Raw genomic sequence first — 27,785 nt, 5'->3', positions numbered from 1 at the left:
TAAAAATCATTTAGAATTTATTTTTATAATAGAAGAAGCAATCTGCTTCCTTCCGAGGATTTCTTTTTGAGAAGACTTAGAAGAGAAAAAATGTATGCATTTTTCCTTTTAAAGGTTATTTGTTATTTCGTATTCGCACATGCAAGTAAGATGGACTCGTAAATATATTTTGATCTTGTTACCATAAAGACCTCTTACCTACAGATAGTTAATTGTGATTTCAGACAGATGCGAGGCATTTCTGTGACCAGGAGCAAAACTGGTAGAAATTGTCTCTAGGAGTGGAGAGACTCTGGTCCAGGAGAAGGAACTTTTAAGACTGAAGCGATAAAAACTAATTTTGTTCCAAGTTCCGCCTCAAAAATGAAACTCCCAACGCCTTCAATGGCGTGAGTTGATTTGCAAACTTTGCAGATTATTAAGTAAATTGACAGAGCCCAGAGCGCCCTTTGGAGAAACAGAAGGAGCCTTAATACATGAGTGAGCCCTGCTCCTTCAAATTAGTAAAGGCCTTTGTGTGCTGCCCCGTTACCAGGTAAGTAACCTCGGGAAAACAACATACGTCTCAAAACCAGTGTCCCTCACTCTCCTCCTCCTGGTTGTCTAGATAGAGGAGGGCGACTTTCTTTTCATCCGAAATCACCGACCTTTGGTCTACCATCCTCTGGAGCTGCACCGTCTTGTCAAACTCAGCCTGCTCCTTGGCCTGGTCTCCGGGGACCTGGCGTGCGTCCCCGGCAGAGCCCTGGAAACTCACGCTGGCCACCCAGGCGCTTGCCCCACCCACGTCCCTCCAGGCACCGGGGTCAGGGGCGCCCTGCACTGCTGCTTCTGTCCCCCCTGGGAAGAAGACTGAGGTCTCTTGCGTCCAGCGGGGAGTCGCCTCTGTGTCGCTCACATCCACCTGAAAGGTAAACGGAGAGGAGCCTTTGGGTCTCAGTGCAACATGCCTTAGTGCACTGCTGCCGTCTGCTAAGTCAGCCTGGTTCAGGGAAGCCCGCCGAACCGGCAGGTGCCAGTGATCCAGGAACGGGACACGGAGGACAACTTGTTCAGAGGGTCGGGTTCCTGCGGGGCCCAGCCCAGGGTGCCTGTTCATGCCCAGCGTCTCTCCTGCCCACACGGGCCTCCTGAGGCCACTGGACACTCCAGTCACCAGCATCTGCCTGCCCACAGCGTACCTGCGAGGAGCCTGGCTCACGCCTGCTGAGCCCTCTCTGCGGGCACTGCCTCCCGAGTCCCTTCATTCTCTCCGGCCAGAGGCTTGATACCTCGGAGACCCGCCTTTGACCCGCCTGATGGATCTGCTGTTCCCTGACCCCTCTTCGGGAGGCACAGAAGCTTCTCAGAAGCCCCACTGCCTTCGGTCTAGAAGCGGGGCTGTGCCCCGATGTGCTCACTGAACCCCTCTCTGGGGTCAACCTGAAGTTGCTTTACAAAAGGCTGGGTCCCCACTGACTCTTCGGTTTGAGAATAATCACCACCTGTGCCCGCCCAGAAATGGGGCTCTGAAAAACAATATCCCTTTCAGCACGAGACTGGAGGCAAACCCTGTGCTTCTCTGAGGTGTGGGTGTGTGTGTGTGGAAAGCTCTATGGGGTCAGCCTCTCCTGGGCCCCCCACCTCCTGAAAGGCAGGGATAGACCCTTGGAAGACGACTTCTTTGGACACTCGTCTTTGATCAGGAACCAGGGTGGGGTGCCTTCCAGACCAGGTGGCCCCGGCCAAGCCGGCTGCCTGACGTCAGTCACCTTCCCCACTCACCTCCACAACCTGCGCAGTGGGTCCTTCTCGAGAGACTTGCTCCGTCCTCCAGACTCCGGCGGGGCCTACCATGACTCGCCTGACAGAGCGGCTGACATCCTCTAGCACGTGTGACTGGCCAAAGCCCCTCGGGCTGGTGACCTCCACGGTGGCTGACACGGGGCCCTGGGGCGCGGCGGCCTCGGTGCTGGGAGAGGCCAGGCCGGCCCGGTCCTCCTCCCCGTAGGGACGGTACAGTTCCTGGGTGGCCCAGCGCTTGAAGCCAAGGCCGGCGGCAGGAACCTCGGCCGCACTCTCCCTGTCCGGGCTTCCAGGCGGCCTGGCCAAGCTGTCCCGTACCACTGACTCCACAGCCTTCTCAATTTCCCCAGCTTCATCTCTGCTCAGCTCCTCCAGGTCTAGCTGATTGGCGTCCACGGTTTTCGAGAGGTTGACTTGCGCAACCAAGGTCACGGACCTACCACCAGCGGTGTGGACTTTCTTTACATCGATGGAGACGTTCTCCGGGCTGCCCTGACTGTCTCTGGTGAGGGCAGACAGCTCCTCCTTCATGCGCTCCGGAAGGCTTTCTTCCAGCTGCCCGATCACCTCTACCAGCTGGCGTCTGGGTTCCTTGGTGGCCCCCTGGATGGACGTGTGGAACTCAGGTGGTATCTGGATCTCCTTCTCAATGATGGTGGGTTCGGCATGAAATTCACCACTTCTAACCTGTTCCGTCCAGTGAATAAAGCCCACGTCCTCCCCATGAGGGGGTTCAAAGACATCCGCTGGCTTCACAACTGCCTCCCCCGACACAGCATCCTTCTGGATCCTTCTCCGAGTCCCTGGCACAATCTCGTCTTGCCAAGAGTACCTGATGGTGGATTCCTCTTCGATGTGGATCTGCCCATACACGGAGCCCTCATCCCTGTCCTGTGCCCCAGGGTGCTCATCTGGTGTTGACACAAAATAACTCTGTTCTCCTCCCTCCGAGTCACTGGCCTCCATGACTTCTTCAACTCGGGTTTCGTTCTCATGGGGCCGCTTGGTCTTCTTATGCTGACGACCAGAGACCATGACATCCACTTCTCCATAACTCTCTTCTTCCTCAACGAGCCCCTTGGAGGCGGGAGACACGTCGTCCACCTCCTCCACTTCGAATGGGGTAGAAAACTCTGCCTTCTCAGCACTGACATAGCTCATGGGTTCCTCAATGATCTCCACGTTGACCACCTTGGCCCTCCCCTCTCTTCCCTTCAGCCCCAGGTTGATTATGTCTCCTAGCATCCGCTCGGCCGACTTCCCTTTCACGTCCACCTCCTTCACATTCTTGCTCAGAAGGTAGTCCAGGCCAGCTTCGTCTGAAACGTCCACCTCCTCCGTCAGCCTCGACTCCACGACGATCTCGGTCTTAGTTTTCCTGTCCCCGGGGAGCTCTTTCCTGTCCATGTACGTGACCTTCGTGTCTGGAAAAGAAGTGGCAGATGCCTCTGTATCTGGAGACTGGGTAAACTGCTTCAGGATACTGGACACAATGTTTTCAGCCACGGTTTCAGTGGTGGACTCGCCTTTCAGGGAGCTGGTGGGGACACCGGGGCCCAGCCTGGAGCCGGCCTCCCGGGTCCCCACACCGTCACATGCGTCCTCCTGCAGCAGCGTCTGCAAAGTTCTCCGGGCTGCCTGTGGTGAGCTATCCCGGGAGACTTCTAGACTGATCGGCACCTCTCTTTCTCTTGCACTCTTTTCCTTCACTGGCTCCTTCCCTCTCTCCTTATCTCTCAGTTGCTGGCTCTCTCTCGTTCTTGCTTCTTTATCTAACTTTGTCAGCTCTTCCCACCGTAGGTTTCTCTCCTCTGAAGCCCTCTCCTTGGAATCGAACATTTTCTCTTCTCGCTTCATCTGGACAGCTCCTGGCCTGTTTCTGTCTTGCTCCCTCGTGGCGTTAGCTTCTGTCTTCTGTCCCACAATGACGGTCCTCTCGCTTGACCAGGTGCTTCTGGAAGCACCTGCTGACACGTCATCCCGGCATTCTCGGGAGGACTTTGGGGCTATGGCAGGCTCTTTGGCTTCAGGAGTGGAGGCATCTTTCGTACCTGCAGTCCTGGGCCTATCGAGGAATGTTTTCACGGGAGCTTCTGTATCTCTTAAAAGACCATGCGTGGGAGAGAAAGTTCTGAAGCTGGTGTGACCCTTGGCAGTTTTCTCATGAGAGTTGGTAGCTTTTTCGTAAGTTGTTTCCTGCCGGCTGGTGGTACGGGAAGAATATTCTGAGCCTAGGAAGCCTCTTCCGGCAGCACTTCCCACGGTGGACTGTGGCACCAGGTGAGAGCGCCGCACTGGGCTGTGGCTAAAGCTGGCCGCCAGGGCTTTCTGCCTTGCAAACAGATTCCTTTCATTTTCCTTCTGTAACATCGTGTTGGTGTATCCATAGGGCGTGCTCCTGAGCTCTGCAGAAAATGACAGTCATCGTTACCTTCTTTCATCTTATTTTTTTATTTTTATTTTATTTTTACCTTCTTTCATCTTAAAAGCATCATCAAAGGTCAAATCCTATCACCTCGTCATAAAGACACAAGATTACGGCAGAAAGGGCCTTATAAATGAGAGATTTTCAATCCCCAAATCATATCTTTTGGTTTTTTTTTTAATGCTGCCACAATAAAATAGAGCACTATGCTTGCTTTGAAACCACCCTTTTCTCAAGTTACTGATCTCAAAACGTCATGAATCTTAACAGATGTTATCAAGTGTGTGATCGTAGAGCAGGGCACATGCATCAGAGAGGTTGGGGCGCCTGTTTTCATGGCTGAAATTTCACAAGGTCTTGATGATCTGGAAACATTTATTTCCACTTTGTTGATCTAAGTTTCTTTGACTTATTTCAATGGAGAAGAGCTTTATAATTACAAAGTCCAGGATTACTTAACAGTAACTGGCCTGTCCCTCCACTATTTCATATGTTCTTATTTCCCATTGGTTTCCATTGTTGAGCCAACGAGTCCTGCAGAATTTTAACTTTTTCTAAGGCTCCCTGACTTCTTCTATTTTTACACTGCTATTTTTACAAACTTCTCATTGGAAAATGAGCCAGAGCAGGAAGCTGACCAGTCACCAACACTATGGTCTGTTTTAATGCCATGATCCTGGGAGGCAGGCCACTGGGCTTCCTGCTTGGCTCCATATCATCCACAGAGGCTGCTACCCTTGGAGGTATCCAAACTCCACAAAGGTACCTGCTCTTACGAATGGCAGCTGGGGGTTAGAAGGTTGTCAGGCACACCTTCCACCCTGAGAGTGTCCTCTCATGCCTACCACACCCCATCTGGCCAAGTCCTGTAAAGCCTATTCCCCTAGCTGGGTCTCCCTGTCATTGCAGCCAAAGCCAGGGGTCCCTTTAGGATGGATCCCAGGACAGGAGAAACACCAAGCCAGGACATTTTCCATGAAGATTCCTCTTCTCAGATCAACATACTAAACCTAAACAGAGAAGCCTCAGGAGATGAGCCCCCCCACCCCCAACCTGGGAATGTGTAGGAACCATCTGGTTTTTAATTCAGGTTCACCAAGAAATACGGAAGACGGCAGACTGGTTTCAGGCTATATCATCTTGCAGGCAAGTGGCCAGCATTATTCTGGACAGTATTACAAAAGAAACATAAGGGTATTCACAAGCATTAATAAATTCATTATCTAGGAACACATCTGTACATTTATTCAGTGAACAGTTAACGGGCATGTATAGGGCATAGGACACAGAACTATCTGGAAGCTCAAAGCCTAATAAAAGAGTTCATAACTGGTCCTCCTTTTTTTTTTTTTCAGTCCTCTTTACTCTAATGCTACTTGCTTGGGCATAATCCATAACTACTAAGCTAAATTTAACTTTAGCTTTCTGTAAGGTTTCTGTATCCTTTAAGAAGCTTGACAAAACAGTTAATGAATAAAACAAGTTAACAGAGGCACCCAATCACCCTCTTACTGGGCTCTCTCTGGGCTCCACGATCACAGCTGGTCAAAGATCTGAAAGACAGGGCACCTGGGTGGCTCAGTGATTGAGCACCTACCTTGGCTCAGGCTGTGATCCTGGGGCCCTGGGATAAAGTCCTGCATCGGGCTCCCCACAGGGACCCTGCTTCTCCCTCTGCCTATGTCTCTGTCTCCCTCTGTGTCTCTCATGCATAAATAAAATCTTAAAAAAAGAAAAAAAAAGATTCGCAAGTCTTGACCTCAACCATTGGTTCTCCTCTAAGTCTCCAAGTCTGGCCACAGCTCTTTCCTCCTCTCTCCCCGGAAGTGACGCTATGGACTTGCAGATTCCTGTACCCTCCCCTAAAATATGTCACTAAGTAAACCTTGAAATCAGGTGAATGATATCAAGGCTTTTTTCAACGTTACCCTCCAAATCAGAAAGCAAACTTGCTGGATACTGTCAACGACCAAATCCACACTAGTCACAGATACCAGACACCGGGAACCAAACCTATTGTTCTGAACCCAGTGAAGTTTCAAAGCTGTCAAGTGCTGAATAGAGATGCTGATTTTGAAAAATAAAGGTGGACAGTATTGGTTTTAAAAAAAAATCTGCCATCTATCTATCCAGACTGGCTGTTAACCAAATATCCTCCTGATAGAAGAATCACATACATGCATTCCCCATGTGCCATGACTTTGAATACAGTAACACTCCCGGGAGACTGAAACTCTGATAAGGAAGGCATACACTGAGCATATACTACAAGTAATTCCCTCTGCCTTTCTTTACCCAGAAAGTGCTTTAAGTACTATGGGGCTTTAGAAGTTTTCTTTCTCTCTTTCTTTCTCTCTCTCTCTCTCTCCCTCGTTATCCTACAGGTTCTTAGATCTTTTTTGTTTTTAAGATTTTATTTATTCAAGAGAGACACAGAGAGAGAGACAGAGGGAGAAGCAGGCTCCCCGTGGGAAGCCTGAGGCGGGACTCAATCCCAAGACCCCGGGATCACAACCCGAGTCAAAGGCAGATGCTCAACCACTGAGCCACCCAGGGCCCCATTAGTGTCTTTCTAAAGAACGCTAATTTGTCAGTTCTGCAGCTACAGGGATGTGAGCTTTATTCTCTAGCTTTGGGCCTCAATCAAGACAGACCTCAGGGCACCAAGGGACACCTGCTGCATTCATCAACCTGAGCTGCTCAGGCCAACCTGGGGTAATACGAACCGTGTAACCATTCCCACCTCCGCCCCTCATGGCGGAACAAGTTCCAGAGTGCTGACTCCCTGCTCCAGAAAGTAATACCTCCCCAGACTTATGTTAAAACCATAAGTCTTTAGTCTGTAAAGGCTGTTCCCTCCAAAGGGTGTGATAAACGAGTACACATCCAGTGTCTCCTCCTCTGGGCCTCCCCATCAGCCCCTGCTCCTCCCTCACCACCCTGGCTGGATGAATAAATGAGTTTACTAAGCACTCTTCCATGCGTTTACATGTATATTCTTATTTAAACCATGGCCCATTAAATAAAATCTGTTTGGGACTTAAGAGAGGGATAAACGACACGTAGCTGAAAAAAATCATATCTGAGCCCAATTTCTTCTAGACAGAGGAAGCTGCACTATTGAACCATGGAATGAACCTGTTCAGACGGAAAACATCTTAAATAATTAGCTTTTCTTCTATTTACCTTGTGGCATGTTTTCAATGCATTCAGTCAAGATCAATATCTCTGGATCACTCTCTCCTTCCAGTAAGGCTCTGTAAAAATAATTTAAGGAAAAAAAAAAAACTCATCAGAAACATTAGGAGGGGTGAGGGCTTCAGAAGTTTTGGAGAGGCAAGCCCTTCTAGAATGCCCTTCTAAACCCAGGAAGAGGAGTAAACAGAAAGGCGTGGGCCCAGGAGAGGAGGTCGGGGGTTGGTGACCCCAGGTCCGAGGATCCCAGAATAATTACAACTCCCACTGGGGTCCTTCTGGAGTCACAGGTTCGGGGTTGACTAGGAGCAGAGCAAGGGCTGCCATCTGTTTGTAAATAAGGCAGCCAGACGGCATATGTGATTTTCACGCTGAGTTCCCTGAAAGGGAAGGGTAGAGCTGGAAAGCAGACAGGTAGAAGAGGAAAAGGAGGAGCTCAGGCCACCCCTCCACCAGCACCACCCCAGTGACCCTGTGTCCTCCACAAAAGCATCCTGTTACCTCCTCTAATAGAACAGCAAAAAGCACTTGACAGGGCCATCCCTGTGGCCACATCTACAAGCCTAACACCAAAGAGTCTTCGTAAGTTGTCACTCATATGCACAATGCAGAGCCCTGAGGATAGAGTGGCGTGTCAGGCTTCGGCCCCAAAGGACCCAGCAAGCTGGGACAGGTTAGCCCTGGGTGTCCATCACTCAGAGAAACCCCCAAGGCACTGGCTGCCGTGGGCACAACAGTTGCTTGGTTGCTAGAGCAACGTGTGAAGTCACTACCTTCACTTCCAAAGACTACAGTGTATATGGCAAATGGGAACCAGAGGCAGGGCCCACTTGGAAATGGCTCTCTTACCCATGACTTCTGGGCACAGGGACAGAGGAGGGACGCCAGTTCCCAGCAGGGACTGAGCAGTGCAGGCAAACCAGAGCCAAGTTCTATTTCCACTGACTCAAACGTGGTGATTCCCATCCATGTGAGGACCCCGCAGGCAGGCGGAGCACAGCACGGGAGGGCCCGTCTGAGGCAAAAAGGAGAGATGGCAGCCAGTGGGAGTCTACCCCAAGGTGCACGTGGGTGCATTCAGGAAGATGAGGGGCCCAGTCCAGAGCCCCAGCCCTTCCACTAGGGGCAAAAGCCAAGCAACGGGACACCAACCCACTAATCTCATATCCTCATGACCCAGCATTTTAGGTTCCAGGAACACAAATAGCTTCCATCGCTGAGAAAATTCTGAGGTCTGTATACAATAAGAGGAAAGCTCAGGGTAGAAGCCAGACTCCGTGAGGGTCTGTGCCCGGGATGACAGCAGCAGCAGAGGCGGCACACTGCGGCATACCGGGCAGACCTGGGTGAGAAGGCCACGTTCTACCGCAGGTCTTCCCTCGGCCCACTCAGCAGGAAGCCTCAGGTACCAGAGGGCTTCTCGCTGGAGCCACCATGGCCAGGGCAGAAAGTGCCTGTGAGGAGTCCAGCTCAGCAGAGAACTCCGTGACAGGGCAGGGGGCAGAGGGCGGGGGTGGGGGGTTGGCCAGGCAGGGGATGAGGGCAGTCAGGGTAAAGAAGATCCCCTGCAGGGGCAGAGGGACTATCTTCCCCCATCCCTCAAAGAGGAATGCTTTTGTTCCTCTCAGGGGAAATCCAAACCACCATCAAATGTTGACTGAGGGGTTGCCCGGGGGCGCAGTGATTGAGCATCTGCCTTCAGCTCAGGTTGTGATCCTGGGGTGCTGGGATCAAGTCCTGCTTCTCCCTCTGTCTATGTCTCTGCTCTCTCTCTGTGTCTCCAATGAATAAACAAATAAATAAAATCTCTAAAACTTTTTTGACTGAGTTCCGGACCTTGAGTAGGATGCTCTGGTTATCTGGGAGCAGGTGCCAGTCCCCCGAGAAGTTTGTGTGCTCATATGCTGGTTACCAGCCCTGGCTGAGACTGGGTACCAAGCATAGCTCAGAACCTCCTATCTCCTACCTCAGGAGGCCCTTCTAGCAACCCCCACACAAGGCCAACGATAAGCATCTGGCACCAGAGGTAAGAGGACTGTAGTGCAGGGACAGCTTCCCGGCCAAAGGCATCCAGCTCACCAGCAAGGAGAGTCAGATGGAACCCAGGCAGCCTGGGCGCCCGTTCCTACAGGCTGCTCAGATCTCCCTGCCGGGCCTGAGAGGTCGGCATTTCGTACAAACTTTCAAAAGAATAAATCCTGTAGACAGACAGCCCCCTTCCCAGGCTGTATTAATGCAAGCATATTCAGCATCTTTTGATGACTTCAACCAAAACACTCCCTACAGAGAAGCTCCCCCCAAGGGAGGAACTTAGTCCTGCTATAGAGGGTTGAATTCTGGAAGGCAGGGGCATGTGCTACCTTCTGCACCTTAGCACCCAGCACATAGCCTGGCAACCGTCATTTAATTCACTCCTTAATTAAAGACACCTCTCATGACACACATGGCTCCTGCCCTCCACCAGCACAGCTCAAAGAGGCAAAATAAGATTGCTGAGAAGATGCCAGAAATTTCCTCAAAAGCTCCAAAAGGCACATTTTTAAGGAATGGACTCATGCAACTTTAAGGAAAGGGTAGAGCGTTCTCTGGTTATTTTGAGAGCATTGGAAGAAAACAGCCTCCAAGCTGTGGTGACTGTGTGAAATGCCAACCCCCTGAATCACGAGCTATTAGCAAACGTTTCAGCCCCACAGGTTGGCAGCCTCTTCAGCAGGAAAATAAGCAAACATGTGCGGGAAAACCAAGTCCCTGGCCTCACTAAGGAGTCCAGGACAAATCCATAGTGCATAAGTGAGCTCTAATGTGGCCTCTGGCCAGGCTCCAGGCCCTAATAGACCCCACCGGCCATCGGAGCAGGGCCCCGGGTGGGATGAGGTTCTCTGTCCAGGATAGATTATCCTAATGGAACCTCAGGGCCTGGCTGCTGTTAATCCACCTTGGGGGGCACAAGGCACGCCCCTGATAAATGTAGACAAGAGTGAGGGAAGAGGGAAGATGTTTCCAGAAATGATGCCAGTGGAGCCTACTGGGATGGTCGACAAAGTGCTTCCTGGCTAAACGCAGGTAGGGAGTGGTGGGATGGAAAGGTGATGGAGCTGGGAGGAGCTTCAGAACTGCCCCTCTGACCCCCAAGCTCCAGAGAGGGTGAGGGACCACCTGCCACCCTGACTGGCCTGGAGGCTGGGTGCAAGGGTACAGGAGGGGGAAGCCAGGAGAGAGGACCAGCATCATCATCCCAATTGGAAAGGCCCTGTCCCATACCACAGGCATCACACGGAAGATAATACATGCCACTTCTGGTCATTCCTTCTGTATGTGGCTCTAAATCACATATCAAAACCTACCCATCAGTTCTAGAGACTGAAGAAAGAAAAAAAAAATCAAATGATCAACAGAGAGCCCAAGATTACTTAATAAAATAGAGAAAGGAAGCACTGGGAGTGGTTGATGGAGAAACTTCCAGAGTCAGGTTGCCTGGATTCAAATCCTGGACCTACCACTTCCTAGTTCTGTGACCTTGGGCAAGCCACTCAAACCCCCTATGACTCAGTTTCCTCATTTCTGAAACAGGCAGCATCCACAGGCGTGTGGGGGTTGTTAACTAGAAAATTCTTACAATAGTGGCTGTCACAGAGTAGGGGCTCAATAAACTGTCACAATCATCATGACTACCATCTTCGACTAACCCGAGAAGCAAGCTGATTCAGCTAACTGAAGTAGCCCAAGAGGGCACGAGACTCGGTAATCGAAAATCCTGGTCATCAGAGCACCATTGGTTTCTGCAGTGATGAGGGGGGAGGCCAGCAGCCAAACATATGGGTTACTCCTCTCTGTCTCCTCTCCTTGAAACTACAAGATTTTACTAATTTCAGCCATTCTACCTAATAAACCAGCTAAAGTCTCCATGTTAATACTTGGTGATAAGTTTTCAAAAGAGGAGGATCAGGGCACCTGGGTGGCTCAGTGGTTGAATGTCTACCTTTGGCTCAGGTCATGATCCCAGAGTCCTGGGATCAAGCCCCTATCAGTTCCCCCCACGGGGAGCCTGCTTCTCCCTCTGCCTGTGTCTCTGCCTCTCTCTCTGTGTCTCTCATGAATAAATAAATCTTAAAAAAAAAAAAAGTGTCGGATCCAGTTTAGCGAAATAAAATGTATCTCTCCAAGAGCCTGAGAAATTCCAAAAAAGGGCTTTCCTTTGCACAGGTACATGAGAAGGTGGAGGCAGGCCTAAAACAATAATAGAACGACCAGAAATACCACTACGATGATGAATCGCCAGCAGTGGGGAGTGAGCTCTATTGCTTTATTAGCAGTCCAGATCCAGGTCCAGAGACTGAATACTGACTTCCTCCAGGTAAAACGCACTGTTTCTGCTCCCAGCCCCACAGAAAGAGGAAACGGGAAGTTTGCATGTCCCCACTGTATGGAGGAACAAAGGATATGTTTTGATGTTGCTGTATCCGACCTAACCTTTTAAGAAGGACTTTGCCCAAAAAAGAATCCAGGCAGCACTTCTCTGTGTTGCATTTTTGCATCTGGCCAGCCAAGACTCCCTTCAGTGCTTTCCATTTGAAAAATCATCTTACCCTGGGGCAGCCCAGGTGGCTCAGCGGTTTAGCGCTGCCTTCAGCCCAGGACCTGATCCTGGAGACCTGGGATCGATTCCCACGTCAGGCTCCCTGTATGGAGCCTGCTTCTCCCTCTGCCTGTGTGTCTGCCTCTCTCTCTCTCTGTGTCTGTCATGAATAAATAAAATCTTTAAGAAAAAAAATCATCTTGCCCTGCTTTCCATTTCTTCAAGTGACATTTAGAGTAACTGTTATGGATTTCAGTCCCAAAACATTAAAAAAAAAAAAAAAAGCAATTCTTTTTCAAATTTTGAGGGAGAATGCATTGTCTGTTCCCCAGATCAAAATGCCAGGATGGGCCTCTTGAGCACACAGTTTTCAAAGCCCGCAGGTTTGTGGGCTTTGGACTTGGTATATTCCTGGGTGTTTTTAGATTTTTTTGTTTCAAGTCTCTTTTTTTTTTTTCCATTATATTTTCTAACAGCTTCTTCCTAATGACTGGGTTCTGTTCTCTTTATTTTCGGGGGGGCAGGGAGGGATAGGGAGGAGAGACTATTTTCTGGCTGGGCTTCTGCAAGTTCTCAATCTTCAGCCTTTGGGCCAGATCTTTGCATTGGCAGTGGAAGGGAGGGGTTTGGGGCACTCCTGCCCCAGTTTTTCACCGCATTCTGATTATGAACTAAGTTGGAACGAGCAGGTAGTTCATGGATAGGGCTGGCCTCTGGTGGTCTCCTCCGCAAGAGCATGTGATGAGCGGTGCCTTCTCCCACACTCCCACCCAGGAACCTCTGCACTCCTCCCAGCCAGGCTCCAGGGCCTTGCTCAGCCTATGCAGGGGGCCTCCCTCGGCCACCCGTGTCAGCTTCTCCCCACATGCCACCTCCCTATTCCCCACCACCCCTTCTCCTGAATGTCTGTTCAAATCTCCACCACCCTTCAAGACCCAGCTCAATCTCACTTCCCTCCTGAAGCCTTCCCGGATCCTCACAACTCCCTTCTCCTCTCTAGAAACCTCACACTCGAGTGTTTTATGAGACGTTTGTTTCCTACTGTTCAGGAGGTGACTTAGGTCTAAGCAGCCTTGTCCATATCACATGACCCTCAATGCCAAGCCACACTGGTTGGAGGGTTTGTGAACCCCTCTGAGTTGGCGTGGCACCCTGCCTTCCAGTGTCTCTAGAGCAGCCTGAGGGCACTTGGCTTCACAGGTGCGGCTCTTGCCCACCCATCACACACAGCCCTCCGTGTCAGGCCCCCGAGCTCCCCGGGGAAGCCTAAATGCCTGGCATTGCCACAGATGCCATGCTAGCTCAGTGCTCAGGTCCTCGCCCAGACTGGCCCCTCTGCCTGGAAGCCCTTCCCAAATTATCTTCCTGGAAGCCCGTGTTGCATGTCTCATCCACCACTCCCCCACAGCATGTTGCACGCCACTAAGCCTGCCCATCATTCACCTCATCTCTAGACTACTGTGAGACAGATAGGCTTAGTGCTTTCAGGATGCTTCCTGAACTGCTCTGCAAATAGCAGTGAGTTTGTTGAACCACGTGGCATCTTGTTAGAAGGCTGGCTTTGACCAGAAGGTCCAGAATGGGCCTGAGATTCTACAGTTCCACAGGCTTGAGATGCCCAGCGATCCCAATGCTGCCCGTGGGCCCCTGCAGCAGTGAGGCCCTGCATCCGCATTGCACTCCTGACAATCTTCCTGGGAGCTGTAAAACCACCACACCTAGGCCCATCCAGCACCAAGCTGACTGGAACATCTAGGAATGGGCCCAGGGGCCAATGTTTTAACAGGCTGTCTAGGTGACTGCCAGGTTCAGATGCGGCTGAGAACCTCACCCTGTCCTGTCAGAGCATCTCCCCTCTAACCACTCGGCTGCCAGTGTGATAAACACTCACAGTCCAGGAAAAGCCTCATGATGACACAGGTGGTGGACAAGCACCCTCAACCCCACACGACTCCACTGGTGACAGGCAGGTGAGTGCAAACACGGGTCCCCTGTGCCAGGCCACCTTCTCTTGTACTCTCCCTGGTCTCTCAGTGTCAGTCAGCCTGGAATGCTGCCAATCATCAGCTATAGTGTGGGAGGAGAGGGCTCATTCTCACACTCGCCTGTGAAGCCAGACACCAGTGTCTTCCCTGGCTACCAACTGGCCTGCAGGGTTTGATGAGATCCCTCCAGCCTCAGACGCCGAGGTTTGCTTTGTCCTAATTTCATTATTTTATTAAATTACATGTTTACTTATAGACTCTAAGTCTACACTTCCTTTGGAAATTATACTATCTTGTTATTACTGTTTCTTCTTCACACTGAAGGTTACCGGAAAGGGCCAAGTTATCTGGGTTTGGAATTGTCCATGACACTTGAGAGCTGGCTTCAGCATAGCTGACAAATTCCAGCAGTACTGGGATGTGCTTCCAACTTTGAAGAGCCACAGATCCTTTCCTTACACGAGATGCTAGGTCAACATAATGACCATCAGCTACGCAATGCTGGGGGCAGAGCCACTGCGGGGAAGATGTGGAGCAAATCTACACGATCTCAGGAGAGAGGCCATGCCAGTCACACTGCCAGCCACCTTAGACCCTCTGGACAGGGCTGGCGGGGAGTCACACTGCATGGAGCCCTGGGCCATGGACCCCAAGAGGCTGACAGTCCCTGCTGTACTCACTAGGGCAGGGTGTGAAAGGAAGGTCAACTTCCTCAAAGGCAGCAGTAGAGATTTATAAAGACTAAATGGGCACCTGTAAAAGGGTCAGAAGAGCAAAAGTAGGAATTTTCATACCCGTCCTTTGGACAACAGGGCAAAATATAGGGAGAGTCACATCAGCAATGACAAGGGCTCTTCTGCAGGACACTCAGCAGTGATAAAGATGCTAGACTTTTCGTGCCTAAGAAGAACTGGGTTATATTCCACTGCCTGCATGACTTTTTTTTAAGATCTTATTTATTTATTTATTTAACAGATTGAAAATGAGAGAGCACAAGCAGGGGGAGTGGAAGAGGGAGAAGAGGGTCTCCACTGAGCAGGAAGCCCAAGGTGGGGCTCAATCCCAGGACCCTGGGATGATGAGCTGAGCTGAAGGTGGAAATCTAACAGAGTGAGCCCTCCAGGCAACCCCTCCCATAGCTTTTATATCTGTGGACATCTCCCAGACTGAATCCTAAGCCCTAGGAGGCGGGAAGGTCTGTAGCTATTCCAGGCACTGGGCCTGTCATCTGTAGCTGGGCAGTGCCAGGCTCCTCATTTTCCATGTGCAAACTTGGACTTCAGAAAGACATACAGTGAAATCAATCACCCACTTTCCGGAAAATACTGATGCCTTCTCAATGGCTAGGAGGTAGCCAACTCAATTCCTAATTGGGTTAGACCAATGCCAGCAACAGACAGAAAGAAGCATAACAGACAGAAGCCATAACTCTGTCCCTGCCGACAGTCAGACTGCTGACGTGAGCACAAAAGCTTCCCCATCAGTGCCCTCAAAAAAAAGCTCAACGAGCAGGGTTGTGACCTGCCTCTCCAAAGAGTGAGGCCCCAGATGTTCAGGCAAGATACCCACCAAGCCCTCTGACTCCTCCCAACAGAGAACAAGGAGTAAGACAAAAGGAAGAAGAAAAGGGCTCAAATCCCAGAGAGAAGAAGCACAAGATCAAAGTCTCTGTATCCCACCTACAGAACCATTACAAGGACAATCCAACTGCCTCTGTAGGGAAGAGTCACCTGACATCGAGGTCACTGAACACAGGCACAGATGTGGGTTTTCTGGGGCAACCCCAACATCTTCTCTAGGATGGTGCCAGTTTGGGGCACCTCCCACCCCCGTGTCAATCCATGTAGCTCACAGGAGGGTGGCCCTGTCCAGGCTCCAGAGTACTCCATCCCCCTGACTAGGGAGAGGCACATGGCCCAAAAAAGCCAGACTGCAGGGCCCAGGAGCTCCACTGAGATTGGATGAGAAAGGGCCCCTAGGCAGCCCATAGGAGTGCTGAACTAGGCCTGGGCTCTGTCCCAGCTCTGCCCCTAACCAAGGAAGTGGACTCAGCCCCCTTCTTATCCTCTCCAGGTTCAACTCCCCTGATCTCTTAGCAGTAATGCCGTCGGAAGATGGCATTTCCTATTATGTCTTCCACTCCCCCGCCGAGAGGCAAAGTTTCCATAGCTTGTTCAGACTCACGACTAAGTTATACTCTCACATTTCCGGGAAACAAAGGGGACATTGTGACCACTTTACATGCTTTGGTGGGTGAGGCACAGCTGTCTCACCTGCCTGGACCCCTGGCTTCCAGGTCCCCCTCCCTCACCCTATGAATGGCGCAAGTAGTACCCACCCACCAGAGAGGGTACCATGGCAGCCAACAGCCACAAAGGCAGTCAGTCAGCGCTCAGTCATGTTAGTGGCTGTTACTATCCTCACAAAGTGGGGAATCTGGGTGTCTCAAAAGTCCTTCTGCTGTCGTCAGTGTTTGAGATCTGGCCATTCCCTGTACCAGTCCTCACTGAGCATGAAATCTGCAGGGAATAAGGAGCCCCACCCCAACTAAAGACTGCTTAACCCCCGGAGGCAGGACAGACACTGCCAAGGAGAAGGACCGCTTTCTGGCCCACAGGTGGCTCCAGGGACTCGGGACTGCCTTCTCTGCCCAACCCAGCATCCAACCCCTTTGAAGGCTTTGACACTTTTTCATCTGGACTGCTCACCACCACCACCACCACCACCCCACTCCCTCTCCCGACACCCAAGTCATCATCTTGACAAACAAAGCCAGCTGCCTCAGTACAATGTTTGTCTTCTGGCAAAAATGCAGTTACTCAGGGCAAACCCATGGAGAGTCAAGTCAGAGCCCTGGGATCTGAAGCAACAGAGCAGCCGGCATGTAGACTCAGGCCTGTCCAGGTCTGAGTTCTGGCCTCCACTCTCTAGCTCCCTAACTTCTCTGAGCAAAGCTCACTCCCCCTGGAATCACAGTACCTAATTCCCAGGATCCAAGGTGTTGACATGTGCAAAACTTGTCCCCAGCACCCAGAACACACGAACACTAGGCAAGGGTGTGAGTTCTGCTAGTTGCATCGTGGGTGGGGTGGGGTGGGGACCACAGCATCTGCTCAGTGGTCTAAGTGCGGCCCTGTTCTTCCTTCTCTCTCTCTTTCTGGCCCTGGACTCCTTGCCACGCCACACCAGGGGTCTGCTCTTTGATTATCACAAAGCTACAGGGACCCCAGAGGCTCCAGGTGATTTCGCCAAGGCGGTCCCCCCACAGCATCCTTACCGATATGTGGCCACCTCCAGGCTGAGGCCATTCTTCACCTGCACAAGCTCCTGATACTCCCGCAGCCGATCAGCCATGGCCAAGGTGAGGGCCGCCTTCTCATCCTCCAGGCAGGCGATCACGCTCTAAAAAGAACAAAGGGCTTTTAGATCGGAGGGCTGGAGCTCCATGTGGTCAAAATGCAGGTACCAACAGTTCAGGATGCAAAAAGAAAAAAAAAATCTCTAGGCTTATTAATCATGTAATCATTGTAAGGAGTGATTTTAAATAGAGTATTCTTCCCCATGGAAGATTTTTTTTCTTTCTTTACTACATACGGATGATGTTGACAGGACACTGGCTTCTCTGTTCCTACTCTTTAGTAAGAAGGAATGCTTAGAAGTTCATTAAACATGGCAGTTCAGACATCAGGCTACTTAGGAAAAGTCAACGCAGATGCTACTCAAAGGAAGCCCAGACCAGAAAGCAGGGAGTCTGCAACAGAAGTTGCTCCAATCTGAAACAGAATATCCCTCGTACTCATGATTTTCCCCCAACAAGAAGCAGGTACACTCACAGAACTCTTTGTTCCACCCAGAAAAGACAGGAATGTCTTCAGGGCATAAATGTCAATTCAGACCAAAATATGAATCTTCTTTGGGGACTGTACCTGGCAGATGTCGGTCCTGAGCACTCCCTTGGCACCTGTTGACATGCTCCCAGCCCTTAGGGTGTGTCCACTCACACCTGCTAATTCTGTCTGTCCCTCTCTTTCTGGCAGGGAGACACTGAAGGACATGACCTGCACCCCCCATCTCTAGAAAAATGCCCATCCCCTGTAAGTCACACAGCACACAATCGGTGAACTGGACTTGAAGTGATGGAGACGGTGCAATCTCCTCAAAATGTGCTATTTTAAATCAGCAATATCTTTTAGTTGGTACACACAGTGACTTCATTGGCCCCATTTTAGAGTCTTGCATTACTCCGTGTTACAGTTTTGCATTAATGCTTTATAGTTGCTCTGGGGAATAATTAACTGAGCAAATATTTAAACACTGAAATGAGTCCATATTCTTTAACTTCTGGTTGGTAATGGAAAACAGCCTTATTTCTGAATACAATTAACTAAACTGGCTACATCTTTAGACATTTATCTTTGTGGAATTCAAAAATAAGACAATCAGGAGAGGGGATCTATTTCCATTCCCCATGTAATCCCTCCAGCAAAGGTACCAGGCAATGCATTAAAGGTCCACAATAAATACGTAAGATCTGCAAAAGCAATGAATAAACTAAGATCTCACACTAGATCTACCATTTTAAACGATGCACAATCGGCATGTAAATAATCCTGCCTCCCTAAGAGTTCTATATCAGCTAATGATTGTTTCTAGGTTCTCTCTGTGTTCTCTCTCATGCTAAAAACAAAAACTGAAAGGGGCACCTGGGTGATTGAGTTGGTGAAGCGTCTACCTTTGGCTCAGGTCATGATCTTGGGGTCCTAGGATCGTGCCCCACATCGGGATCCCTGCTCAGTGGGAAGTCTGCTTCTCCCTCTCCTTCGGCTCTGCCCCTCCCTCCCCCTTTGCTTGTGCTCAGGCTCTCTCAAATAAATAAAATCTTAAAAAAATAATAATAATAACCTGAAACCTCTCAGCTTTTTAAACAAAGGAGTAGGGCAGTCCTGGTGGCCCAGCAGTTTAGCGCCGCCTGCAGCCCAGGGCGTGATCCTGGAGAGCCGGGATTGCCTCCCACATTGGGCTCCCTGCATGGAGCCTGCTTCCCCCTCTGCCTGTGTCTCTGCCTCTCTCTGTGTCTTTCATGAATAAATAAAATAAAATCTTAAAAAAAATAAAACAAAGGAGTAAATTTAAGAACCTCTAGCTAGCATCCCAGGGTAGATCTACCTTTTTCTAGATATTTTATTTATTTATCATGATAGAGAGAGAGAGAGAGGCAGAGACACAGGCAGAGGGAGAAGCAGGCTCCATGCAGGGTGCCTGGCATGGGACTCGATCCCGGGACCCCAGGATCACACCCTGGGCCAAAGGCAGGCACTTAAACCGCTGAGCCACCCAGGCTGCCCCTACTTTTTTTTTTTTAGATCTATGTTAATATCCTCCCAAACTGGCATTATAAGTAGATAAAGAGGTTCGCCAAAACAGATCACTAGCCAGTCTTGATGTAAGTGATGTAGTTGCCAGAATTTAGCCATGACATTCAGACACTGTATAGTTAAATCGGTTTTTTTTTTAAGATTTTATTTATTTATTCATGAGAGACACACAGAGAAAGGCAGAGACATAGGCAGAGGGAGAGGCAGGCTCCCTGTGGTAAGCCCAATGCAGGACTCAATCCCAGGACGCAGGGATCACGACCTGAGCCAAAGGCAGACACTCAACTGCTGAGCCACCCAGGCATCCCTATAGTTAAGTCCTGTGTTCAAATCCCATGTTCCCCCATTTTAGAGGGAGGATAATCCCAGGGACAAGGTTCGAGTGTAGGGTATGCTATAAAAATACAGAGAGTACTCCATCCTACTACAGGAAATTCAACCTGAATATCAAAACTTGAAAATCATAGTAATTTGTTCTATAGAGGGAACTTCAATTACTATTAAAATTGCTTAGAAAAAAGTATCATATGCACACGCTTCTCCAACCACAAACCTCCTGAGCAGGTCAGGATCTCCCAGTCATGCCAAAGAGGTAGAAATGAAGACTCTCTTTCTTCCCAAAGGGCACAGAGTAGGTCTGTGCCCCGCAAAATCAAGGGGGGGAAATCAAACTCTGATTTCAAAATGAGTATAGTCCCAACAGCATTTCCATGTGATTCAACTCTCCCTAAACTGTCAAAGGAAAATGACTTGACTTTTGGAACCAGGAACACCATTCAGACTTATTGGTTCCTAACAGTCTCCAACAGAAACTGTAACCAATCCTTCAGGTTGAAGAAAGCTTCAACTTGGCTTTGACTCTACCAGAAGTTCTCAAACTGGGGGCCAGGCCAGAGGTACTGGAGCAAGAGACACCAGCTCCTGATTCTAACCAAGCAAAAGCAGTTCCACCTCCTGTTATAAAAGCTGGGTAGAGAGGTCACCTCTTTGGATTGCTATTTAGGGACCTTTTGGATGGCATCACAAGTGATGATGCAACGGAGGTCTGTTTCAGGGAGAGCATGCTGCTGTTAGGTGTCCAGAGAAAGCCCTTTTTCTTAACCCAACTGGAGCTGCTCTCCTCCAAGCAAGCCACACAGACAAAACAGAAGAGCCTGCAAATGTCACAGTCACTCAGAATCTGGACTGGGAGAGCTTGAGGGAATTTAAATACTGTGATACCCTCATTTAGACACCAAAACTAAATGCAGTCATCATAACAAGAGTCAATGGAATGCTAAGTTTGTATAGCTCTAGTCCAGACAATACACTTACAATACCTAGTGGGTATTTAAGAGGCACCTCAAAGTGAACTCCGATCTCCCACCCAGAGCTACCAAATCTCCTGCTCCATCCCCCTCCCCCCCCCCCCCCCCCAGCAAGGAGCACTCTCTTTTTTCAGCGGTTTAGACCATAAGCACTGGAGTTAACTTTGATTTCTTTCCCTCTCTTCTACTGCATCTGATCCATCTGTGCAGACCCTGAGGGTTTCAACCTCAGAGAGCTTGTTCTCAGCCCCTCATAGCTGCCCCTGGTCCAAGCATCCAGCCCCTCCTGCCTTGATTGGCAAAGAAGTCACCTAAAAAGTGCTCCCTGCTCCCACTCCTGTCCCACAGACTGTGTCCAACACAGCTGGCAGAGCAATCACATTTAGATACAGTGAGGTCACCACTCACCTCTGCGCAGAGTCATCCAGGGGCTCCCCATGCTGCTCAGAGCCAAAGCCCAAGTGCTGTAGAGGCTACTCTCCCCCTTGCTCACCCTACCCCACCACATCCACTTCCTGGACACCGTGCACTGTTTCCACCTCAAGACCTTTGAAGGCGGGATCCCTGGGTGGCGCAGTGGTTTAGCGCCGGTCTTTGGCCCAGGGCGCGATCCTGGAGACCCGGGATCGAATCCCACGTCGGGCTCCCGGTACATGGAGCCTGCTTCTCCCTCTGCCTGTGTCTCTGCCTCTCTCTCTCTGTGTGTGTGACTATCATAAATAAATAAAAATTAAAAAAAAAAAAGACCTTTGAAGGCAAGGAAGGGATTTTCTCTGTTTTTGTTTTGTTCACTGCTATATCCTTATCACTTAAGGACCAAGCTTGGGGGATGCCTGGGTGGCTCAGTGGTTGAGTGTCTCCCTTTAGCTCAGGTCACGATCCTGGGGTCCTGGGGTCAAGTCCCACATTGGGCTCCCCGTAGGGAGCCTGCTTCTCCCTCTGCCTGTGTCTCTGCCTCTCTCTCTGCCTCTCATGAATAAATAAATAAAATCTTTAAAAAAAAAAAAAAAAAAAAGAACCAAGCTTGGCACACTTCGTGCTCAATAGCAGTCTAATGAATGAATGAACTGAATGTGTCCACTCTGTGAGTTGTTTTTATTACCCCTGTTTGGCAAATAAGGAAACTGAGACCCAAACAGTGGCAGAGACAAAATTCAGACTCAGGCAGGGCGGCTAACCCATCCCCATTCCAGTCAAAAGAAAGTTCTCATTCAGTCACATTTTGGAGACATAGACACCTTTGATAGCCTCAAAAGGCTAAGAGCTCAGTTTCAAGAGCAAAAATCTCAGTGTTTCTAAGGTAAGGCTGGCATAAACCACAAACATCTTAAGTTTTTGTCCAAAGCTCCTTCCTATGAACTGGGAGACAGTGTATCGCTCAGGCTTCAAGTGATCCAAACCACGTATAAAATGCTGGGGATTTGGCTGTCAGTTCAGCAAACTCCTCTCTGGCAGATCTGGGGGGAGGGGCCTAAGAAAGAGAAGGCCTAAGGAGGAGCCCTTAGCAGAAGAACCACTTTTCTCAGTAAGACAGTCCCAGCCAGCATCTTGTTCACTCAGGCTACAGAGGAGGCCTAGAGCCAGGAAGACAGTGGGGGCACTGTGTGGGGGCTCTGCCTCCAGGTGAGGGAGGGGACGGTTCCCACTAAACCACAGGCTACACAAAAAGGAAATAAAACACATATGACACTAAAACTATCCTGACAACAGCCAACTGGAAGAGTCAGAAAGTATTCTGGGATTTCAGCTTAGGGGGCACCTCTGGGCTAGCCCTAAGGAAAAACAACTATCATTATTCTACAAATGCAGAGAGAATGCTGGTCAAATGTTTACCTTTTATGGAACAGAGAAGAGCAGAAATGTGGATCCTTGGTTAGTTGCTCTGACACTGGCACCTGAAGAGGACACTGACTTAGCTACTTACACACTAGGTGACCTAAGTGCCTCAGTTTCATCATCTGTGAAATGGGACTAATAGGAGTATCCACCTCCTAAGGTCAAGGTGAGGACTAAGAGTGAATACGCGTGAAGGGCCTGGTTCCCGTGGTACCTGGCACATGAGAAGTGCTTGATACAGGCTAGTTCTTAGTAAGGAAACATTTACTACAGTATATTAGCCCCACCACGTTTTGATAGGATTTCAAAAACAAAAAACAAGGGTTTGGGGTTAACTCATGGACACTTACTCCTTAGCAAAACTCCTAGTATTTTTACCCTTAAAAAAAAATACTAATGGTTTGGTGTTGAATCTTTGGGAATGCCATTTGTAATTCGGTTGCTTTAAGGCTAACTGGAATAGATTCAAGATCCATGTAAGAAAACAATACAATGAAACCACACAAATTGGAAGTGAAAAAAAATCCAAGTCCTGTGGGCATTCCTTGCTCCCTACTTTTAGGGCAAAGAAGTGAATTTCAATGCAAGAGGTATTACCAGACTGTTGAGGGCAGGATCCTAGTCCCCATCAGGTGTACCCCAGGGAAGGCACTTCCCCAGTGGGCCCTGGTCTCCTCTATCAAAGAGCAGGACAGTGATTCTGAATGCGCATCCCAGGTGCTTACTTCTGCTGCAGTCAGAGGAGCTCTGTTCATATCTGTGGTTGCACTAAGGTTTATTTAGGAGGGACAGGGTCCTACTTCTAAAAAGGAACCCTGTAACCAGAGCTTCAAGGTCTAAATCGAGCCAAGTGAGCTATGATTCCAATGGTTGAGGATTTTGCCCACACAACACACCTCAGAGAAGCAGTTTCCAAACCTGCTGGCACAGCAGGGGCCTTGGGGGCGGGAGTTGGGGTTCCCTAGAGCCAGGCTCAAGGCTCTGTGGACTGTTAAGTTTGGCAGGCACTTCTTTTTGGTGAAAAGCTCCGAGAAAGCTTCCACCAAGATACTTTTTAACTTCCAGCCAACACAGAGCATGGGGCCCTATGGAACTAGCATCTCCGGCTGCCATCATTGGAGAGGGGAGCACTCAGGCATCTAGAGTAAGCTCTGGAAATCAGCACACACTTCAGCCAGTCCCTGTCCTTGCTCTACCTACAACCCTGGGTGGGGAGGGAAATGCTTTTGAAAATTATGAGGCAGAGGCCCAACAAAACCCACATTCCAAAAGAGTAAATTCCAAACAATTTAGTATTGTACTGCTTCATAGGATTTCCCATCTTGACTCCAGCTCTTTGAATACGGAAACACAAACGCAGCACTCAGAGCTAGGAGTAGTCGCTAGATATTTGCTGATTATTGGTGGACACCTGTCACACCACCATAGTCCTCGAGGCCATGACCACTGTGGCCTGTTTACTTCCTATATTAAAAAAAAAAAAAGAGGCCCGTGTTCCATTTATTTCCTATATTTAAAAAAAAGGGGGGGGGCTGGGTGGCTCAGTGGTTTGGCACCTGCATTAGGCCCAGGGTGTGATCCTGGAGTCCCAGGATTGAGTTCCGCATCAGGCTTCCTGCATGGAGCCTGCTTCTCCTCTGTCTGTGTCTCTGCCTCTCTCTCTCTTTTTCTCTGTCTCTCATGAATATAAAATCTTTAAAAATATATATATATATTTGTCTTCTATATATATAAGGTTTATATATAAGACATATATAAGATTTATATATATAAGATTTTACATATATATAAAATTTCTGAACTTGTGTGGATGTTATCTTAAACTGTCAACCTGAGAACCACTGATAGTATGATTGGGGGATATTTGCAAATGTGGCTTGGGCTAGGCAGGACCAGGGCCAATCCTAGGACTGGACTGGGTGTACAGACAATGATCGGCCACAAGTGTCACCCTGTCCGTGTCAGACGTTTGGGCTTTGCTTCTCTGAAACAGTCACTGTTTATGTCACCCCGCACTTGTAATAACATCCTGCCACGACCTTTACACTACCCAGAGATCTGCTGTCTGCTTGTACCGTGAGAAAAACACCTCGGAGTGAGCTCTTTTCTGCATGAAAGTGCTGCCCCTCCCAAGAGCAAACGAGGCAGTGGCCCGGAGAGCCGAATCCGCTGCCTCCTGCCGGGAAATCCCTCCGGCAAAGTAAGAACCGGTTAAGTTCTCCCCAGGGGCGCCCCACAGCCAGGGGAGGGGGCTGTCATTTTGAACGGCTCCCGGTGGGGACCTGACACGGCCTAGACACCCTCGCAGCGCGGAGACCCACCCGAGAAGGAGTGCGCTGTCGCTGCGGAGCCGTTTCTGGAAGTCGCAGAGGCTGCGCGGCGGACTTCTGTGAGATTCAGGTCAAGGGAACCTAGCGCTGCCCGGGGCCGGGGTGTTCTGTCAGGATGCACGCGCTCGGGGCAAAAGCTACAGAAGTGACAACCTAACGAGATGACAGGGACGGGACCCGCCCGCGGACGGCTCTCCCCGGCTGGCGAGACGCCGGGCCCGAGGCCTCAACCAGGCCCTACGGGTGGGTGGGGGTGGTCCCCTTCAGCGCCCAGCTGCTGGGGCCGAGCGGACACCCTGCGGGCCGGCCCCACCCACGGGCCCCACCCACGGGCCCCGCCGCCCCGCGCCCCGCGCCCGCGCCGCGGCCAGGGGGCGGGCTTGCGGCCGTCCCCGCGCACCCACCTGCCGCTCCTCCGCCTGCAGCTCGTACTCCCCCCGCACCCGCAGCAGCTCCTGCTCCAGCAGCGCGCGCAGCCGCTCCAGCTCCAGCGCCTCGCGCCTCAGCGCCTCGGCCTCCTGCGCGCACAGCCGCGTCTCCTCCTCGGCCTCGCGCCGGCTCTCCTGGCCGCGCCGCAGCGCCTCCTCCAGCCCGCGCACCTCGTCCTCGTACAGCCGCGCCGTCTCCCGCCACGCCTCGGCCACCAGCAGCGCGTAGCCGTCGCGCACCTCCCGCAGGCGCGGCGGGGGCGCGGCGGGGCCGGGGCCGGGGCCGGGGCCGGGGGCGCGGGCGCGGTAGCTCAGGGCCAGGCGGGCGGCGCGCGCGCGCAGCTCCCGCACGTCCTGCTCGCGGGCCGCTTCGAGGCCGCGGCGCTCGGCCTGCAGGCGGCCCAGCAGCTCCTCGAGGGCGGCGCGCGCGCCCAGCGCCTCCTGCAGCTCGCGCCGCTGCGCGCCCAGCTCGGCGTCCAGGCGGCCGCGGGCCGCGCGCTCCTCGTCGCCCAGCCGCCGCAGCTCCCACAGCTCGCGCCGCAGCGCGTCGCGCTCGCCCTCGGCCAGCGCCGTGGCCCAACTCAGCTCGTCCAGCTGCTGCCGCAAGCCGCGCGCCTCCTCGGCGAAGCGGGCCTGCCCCTCGGCCCACAGGGCCTCCTGCCCGCGCCGGCCGCGCAGCTCCTCCTCCAGGAGCAGGTTTTCGCGCTCCAGCTCCCGCACCCGGCACACGTAGTCGTAGAGCCGCGCGTTGAGCTCCTGCAGCTCGGCCTTCTCGGGGCCCGTGTGCAGCCGCCAGGAGAGCATCTTGCTGCGCCGGCCGGGTCCCTCCTGCCCTGGTCTTGTCCCCTCCTCGGCGCCGCTCCGGCCCCGCCGCTGCCCGGGAGGCCCGCAGACTGGGGCGGGAGCCGGCGCGCCGCGCCACTTAGCGGACCCGGCGGGCGGGAGCGGGCGCGGGCGCGGGCGCGGGCCGCGGCCTCCAGCCAATGAGAGCGCGGCCCGGCGCGGGCCCTGCGGCCCGACGGCGCCCCCTGCCGGAGTGACGCGGGCGCGGCGCGGGCTCCCGGCCCCGGCCCCCGCGGGCAGTCCCGGGCCCCGCCGCCCAATAGCAGCCCAGTAACGAGCGGGCGGGCGGGCGGCAGGCTCTCTGGGCAGGGATCCTCGGAGAAGGGACGCGGAGGAGAGCTCCCCGCTGCTGCCCCGACACGCGCACCTGCAGCACCCGAGTGTCCCGGCGCCGATGGAAAGACACAGGAGCCGCCCCTAAGTGAGACAGCTGATCACTTACGGGAGACTTCTCATCCACGGTTCTGAAGCTCGGAGGCCTAAAAATTATATACGTACATATAATGTACACACACAAATCCAATACACATACATATGCATACGCATGCATGGATGTGCATTAAATATTCTATTTTAACTTAGTACATAAATACACATTCACTTGCCACGGCTTCTGTATACAGCCAAGACCTTTCTTTTGTTATAGGTTGACTAGAGGTCCACGTGTGCCTTGTACAAACTACCCGTAGAAGACATAGTCTACACTTTCCAATATCAGTTTCTTTCTTTTGGAGCGGGAACTACAAAAGATTGTGAGGTTCTCCGAGTGCAGAATTTTCCTGGACACCTCCTATCTCACCAAACGTTTACGATTCTCACTGTTCCACCTAATGGGACAGCTGCTTTTTTTCCCAACATCGTGCCTCCACTTAATTGTCACAGAAACCATAGCTCTCTTTTGCACGCTTGCATTTCATTAGTTTTCATGACAGTTATTGAAGTCACAAATGACAACGAACAGGTACCAGTAGCATTGGGGAGCATGAGAACAAACGTAGCTGGCCTTTGGTTGGAGTACCCCTGGATTGGTGGGGACAGAGTGCATAGGGTAGGCCCGGAGAGTCATCCACTGACTTTGCAGTTGGCATGGAAAGGTGAGTTAGTCAGCAAGCTGGTCCAGGGCAGGTCCCTTGAGACAGCTTCCAGGGCTCTCCTTGTGACAGGCATAAGTCTCCAACCACAAATGGGGCAGAGGTGGCCCTTTGTTTTTCTAGAGAACTCGTATCACAGACTCTATTCTGCGGGTAGTAGAAGTATCTTTCGATTTAGAATTCCTCCCCCTTTCTGCCAAGGCTAAGTTAGGGGAGGAAAAAGAGGGGCCAAGGCTTGGGGCAGGGACTCTGGACCCCTGTTATTGTTCACCCTTCTCCTTTCACCCAGGTGCACATTGCACCTGGCCCTTGCTTTTCAGGCCACACTGCTGCTACGATGTCATTACCCAGACCTGTCCAGGGGTCCTATCAGCAACAAGCATCTTTCCTGGACCACGCCGGGACACCAGGGCACTGTGGCAAGCTCGCACAGCTACCTGGACTCAGCAGACTGCCATTTATTTTCAATTCTTCAGCTCGCCAGGCTACCAGAGGTTCTGCTGGCCCACCTCTCCTGGCTTGGCAGGCAGGTGAGAAGGGCCTTCTCAGGACCCAGTGGGTCTCCCAGCAGGATGCTTTGCTCTGACTCATTAGGTTTTCCTTGCCTGG

At 51.4% G+C, this 27,785-nt stretch overlaps 1 protein-coding gene across 1 annotated transcript; it reads right to left on the bottom strand.

Annotated features, from left to right (window-relative positions):
- Nucleotides 1–26,126, bottom strand: SYNM (synemin). Its single transcript, XM_055326317.1, has 5 exons — nt 25,219–26,126; nt 17,244–17,368; nt 7,397–7,467; nt 1,765–4,190; nt 1–904 (listed from the first exon to the last, which is right to left on the bottom strand). The coding sequence occupies exons 1-5, from the start codon at nt 26,044–26,046 to the stop codon at nt 566–568; spliced, it is 3,789 nt and encodes a 1,262-aa protein (XP_055182292.1). The 5' UTR covers nt 26,047–26,126; the 3' UTR covers nt 1–565.
- Between the last annotated feature and the right edge of the window lie 1,659 nt (nt 26,127–27,785).

Source organism: Nyctereutes procyonoides, unplaced genomic scaffold (genome assembly GCF_905146905.1).
Source record: "Nyctereutes procyonoides isolate TBG_1078 unplaced genomic scaffold, NYPRO_anot_genome, whole genome shotgun sequence".
Classification (NCBI taxonomy): Eukaryota; Metazoa; Chordata; class Mammalia; order Carnivora; family Canidae; genus Nyctereutes; species Nyctereutes procyonoides.
The sequence above is the reverse complement of the archived record's forward strand: the minus strand, read 5'-3'. Positions and strand labels throughout refer to the sequence as shown.

Coding starts and splice junctions, on each gene's coding strand:
- SYNM (XM_055326317.1), bottom strand. CDS start 26,046: ATGCTCTCCTGGCGGCTGCACACGGGCCCCGAGAAGGCCGAGCTGCAG. Junction 4,191..7,396: donor CATTGAAAACATGCCACAAG/GTAAATAGAAGA, acceptor CATTTTCTGCAG/AGCTCAGGAGCACGCCCTAT. Junction 905..1,764: donor CCACTGCGCAGGTTGTGGAG/GTGAGTGGGGAA, acceptor TTTACCTTTCAG/GTGGATGTGAGCGACACAGA.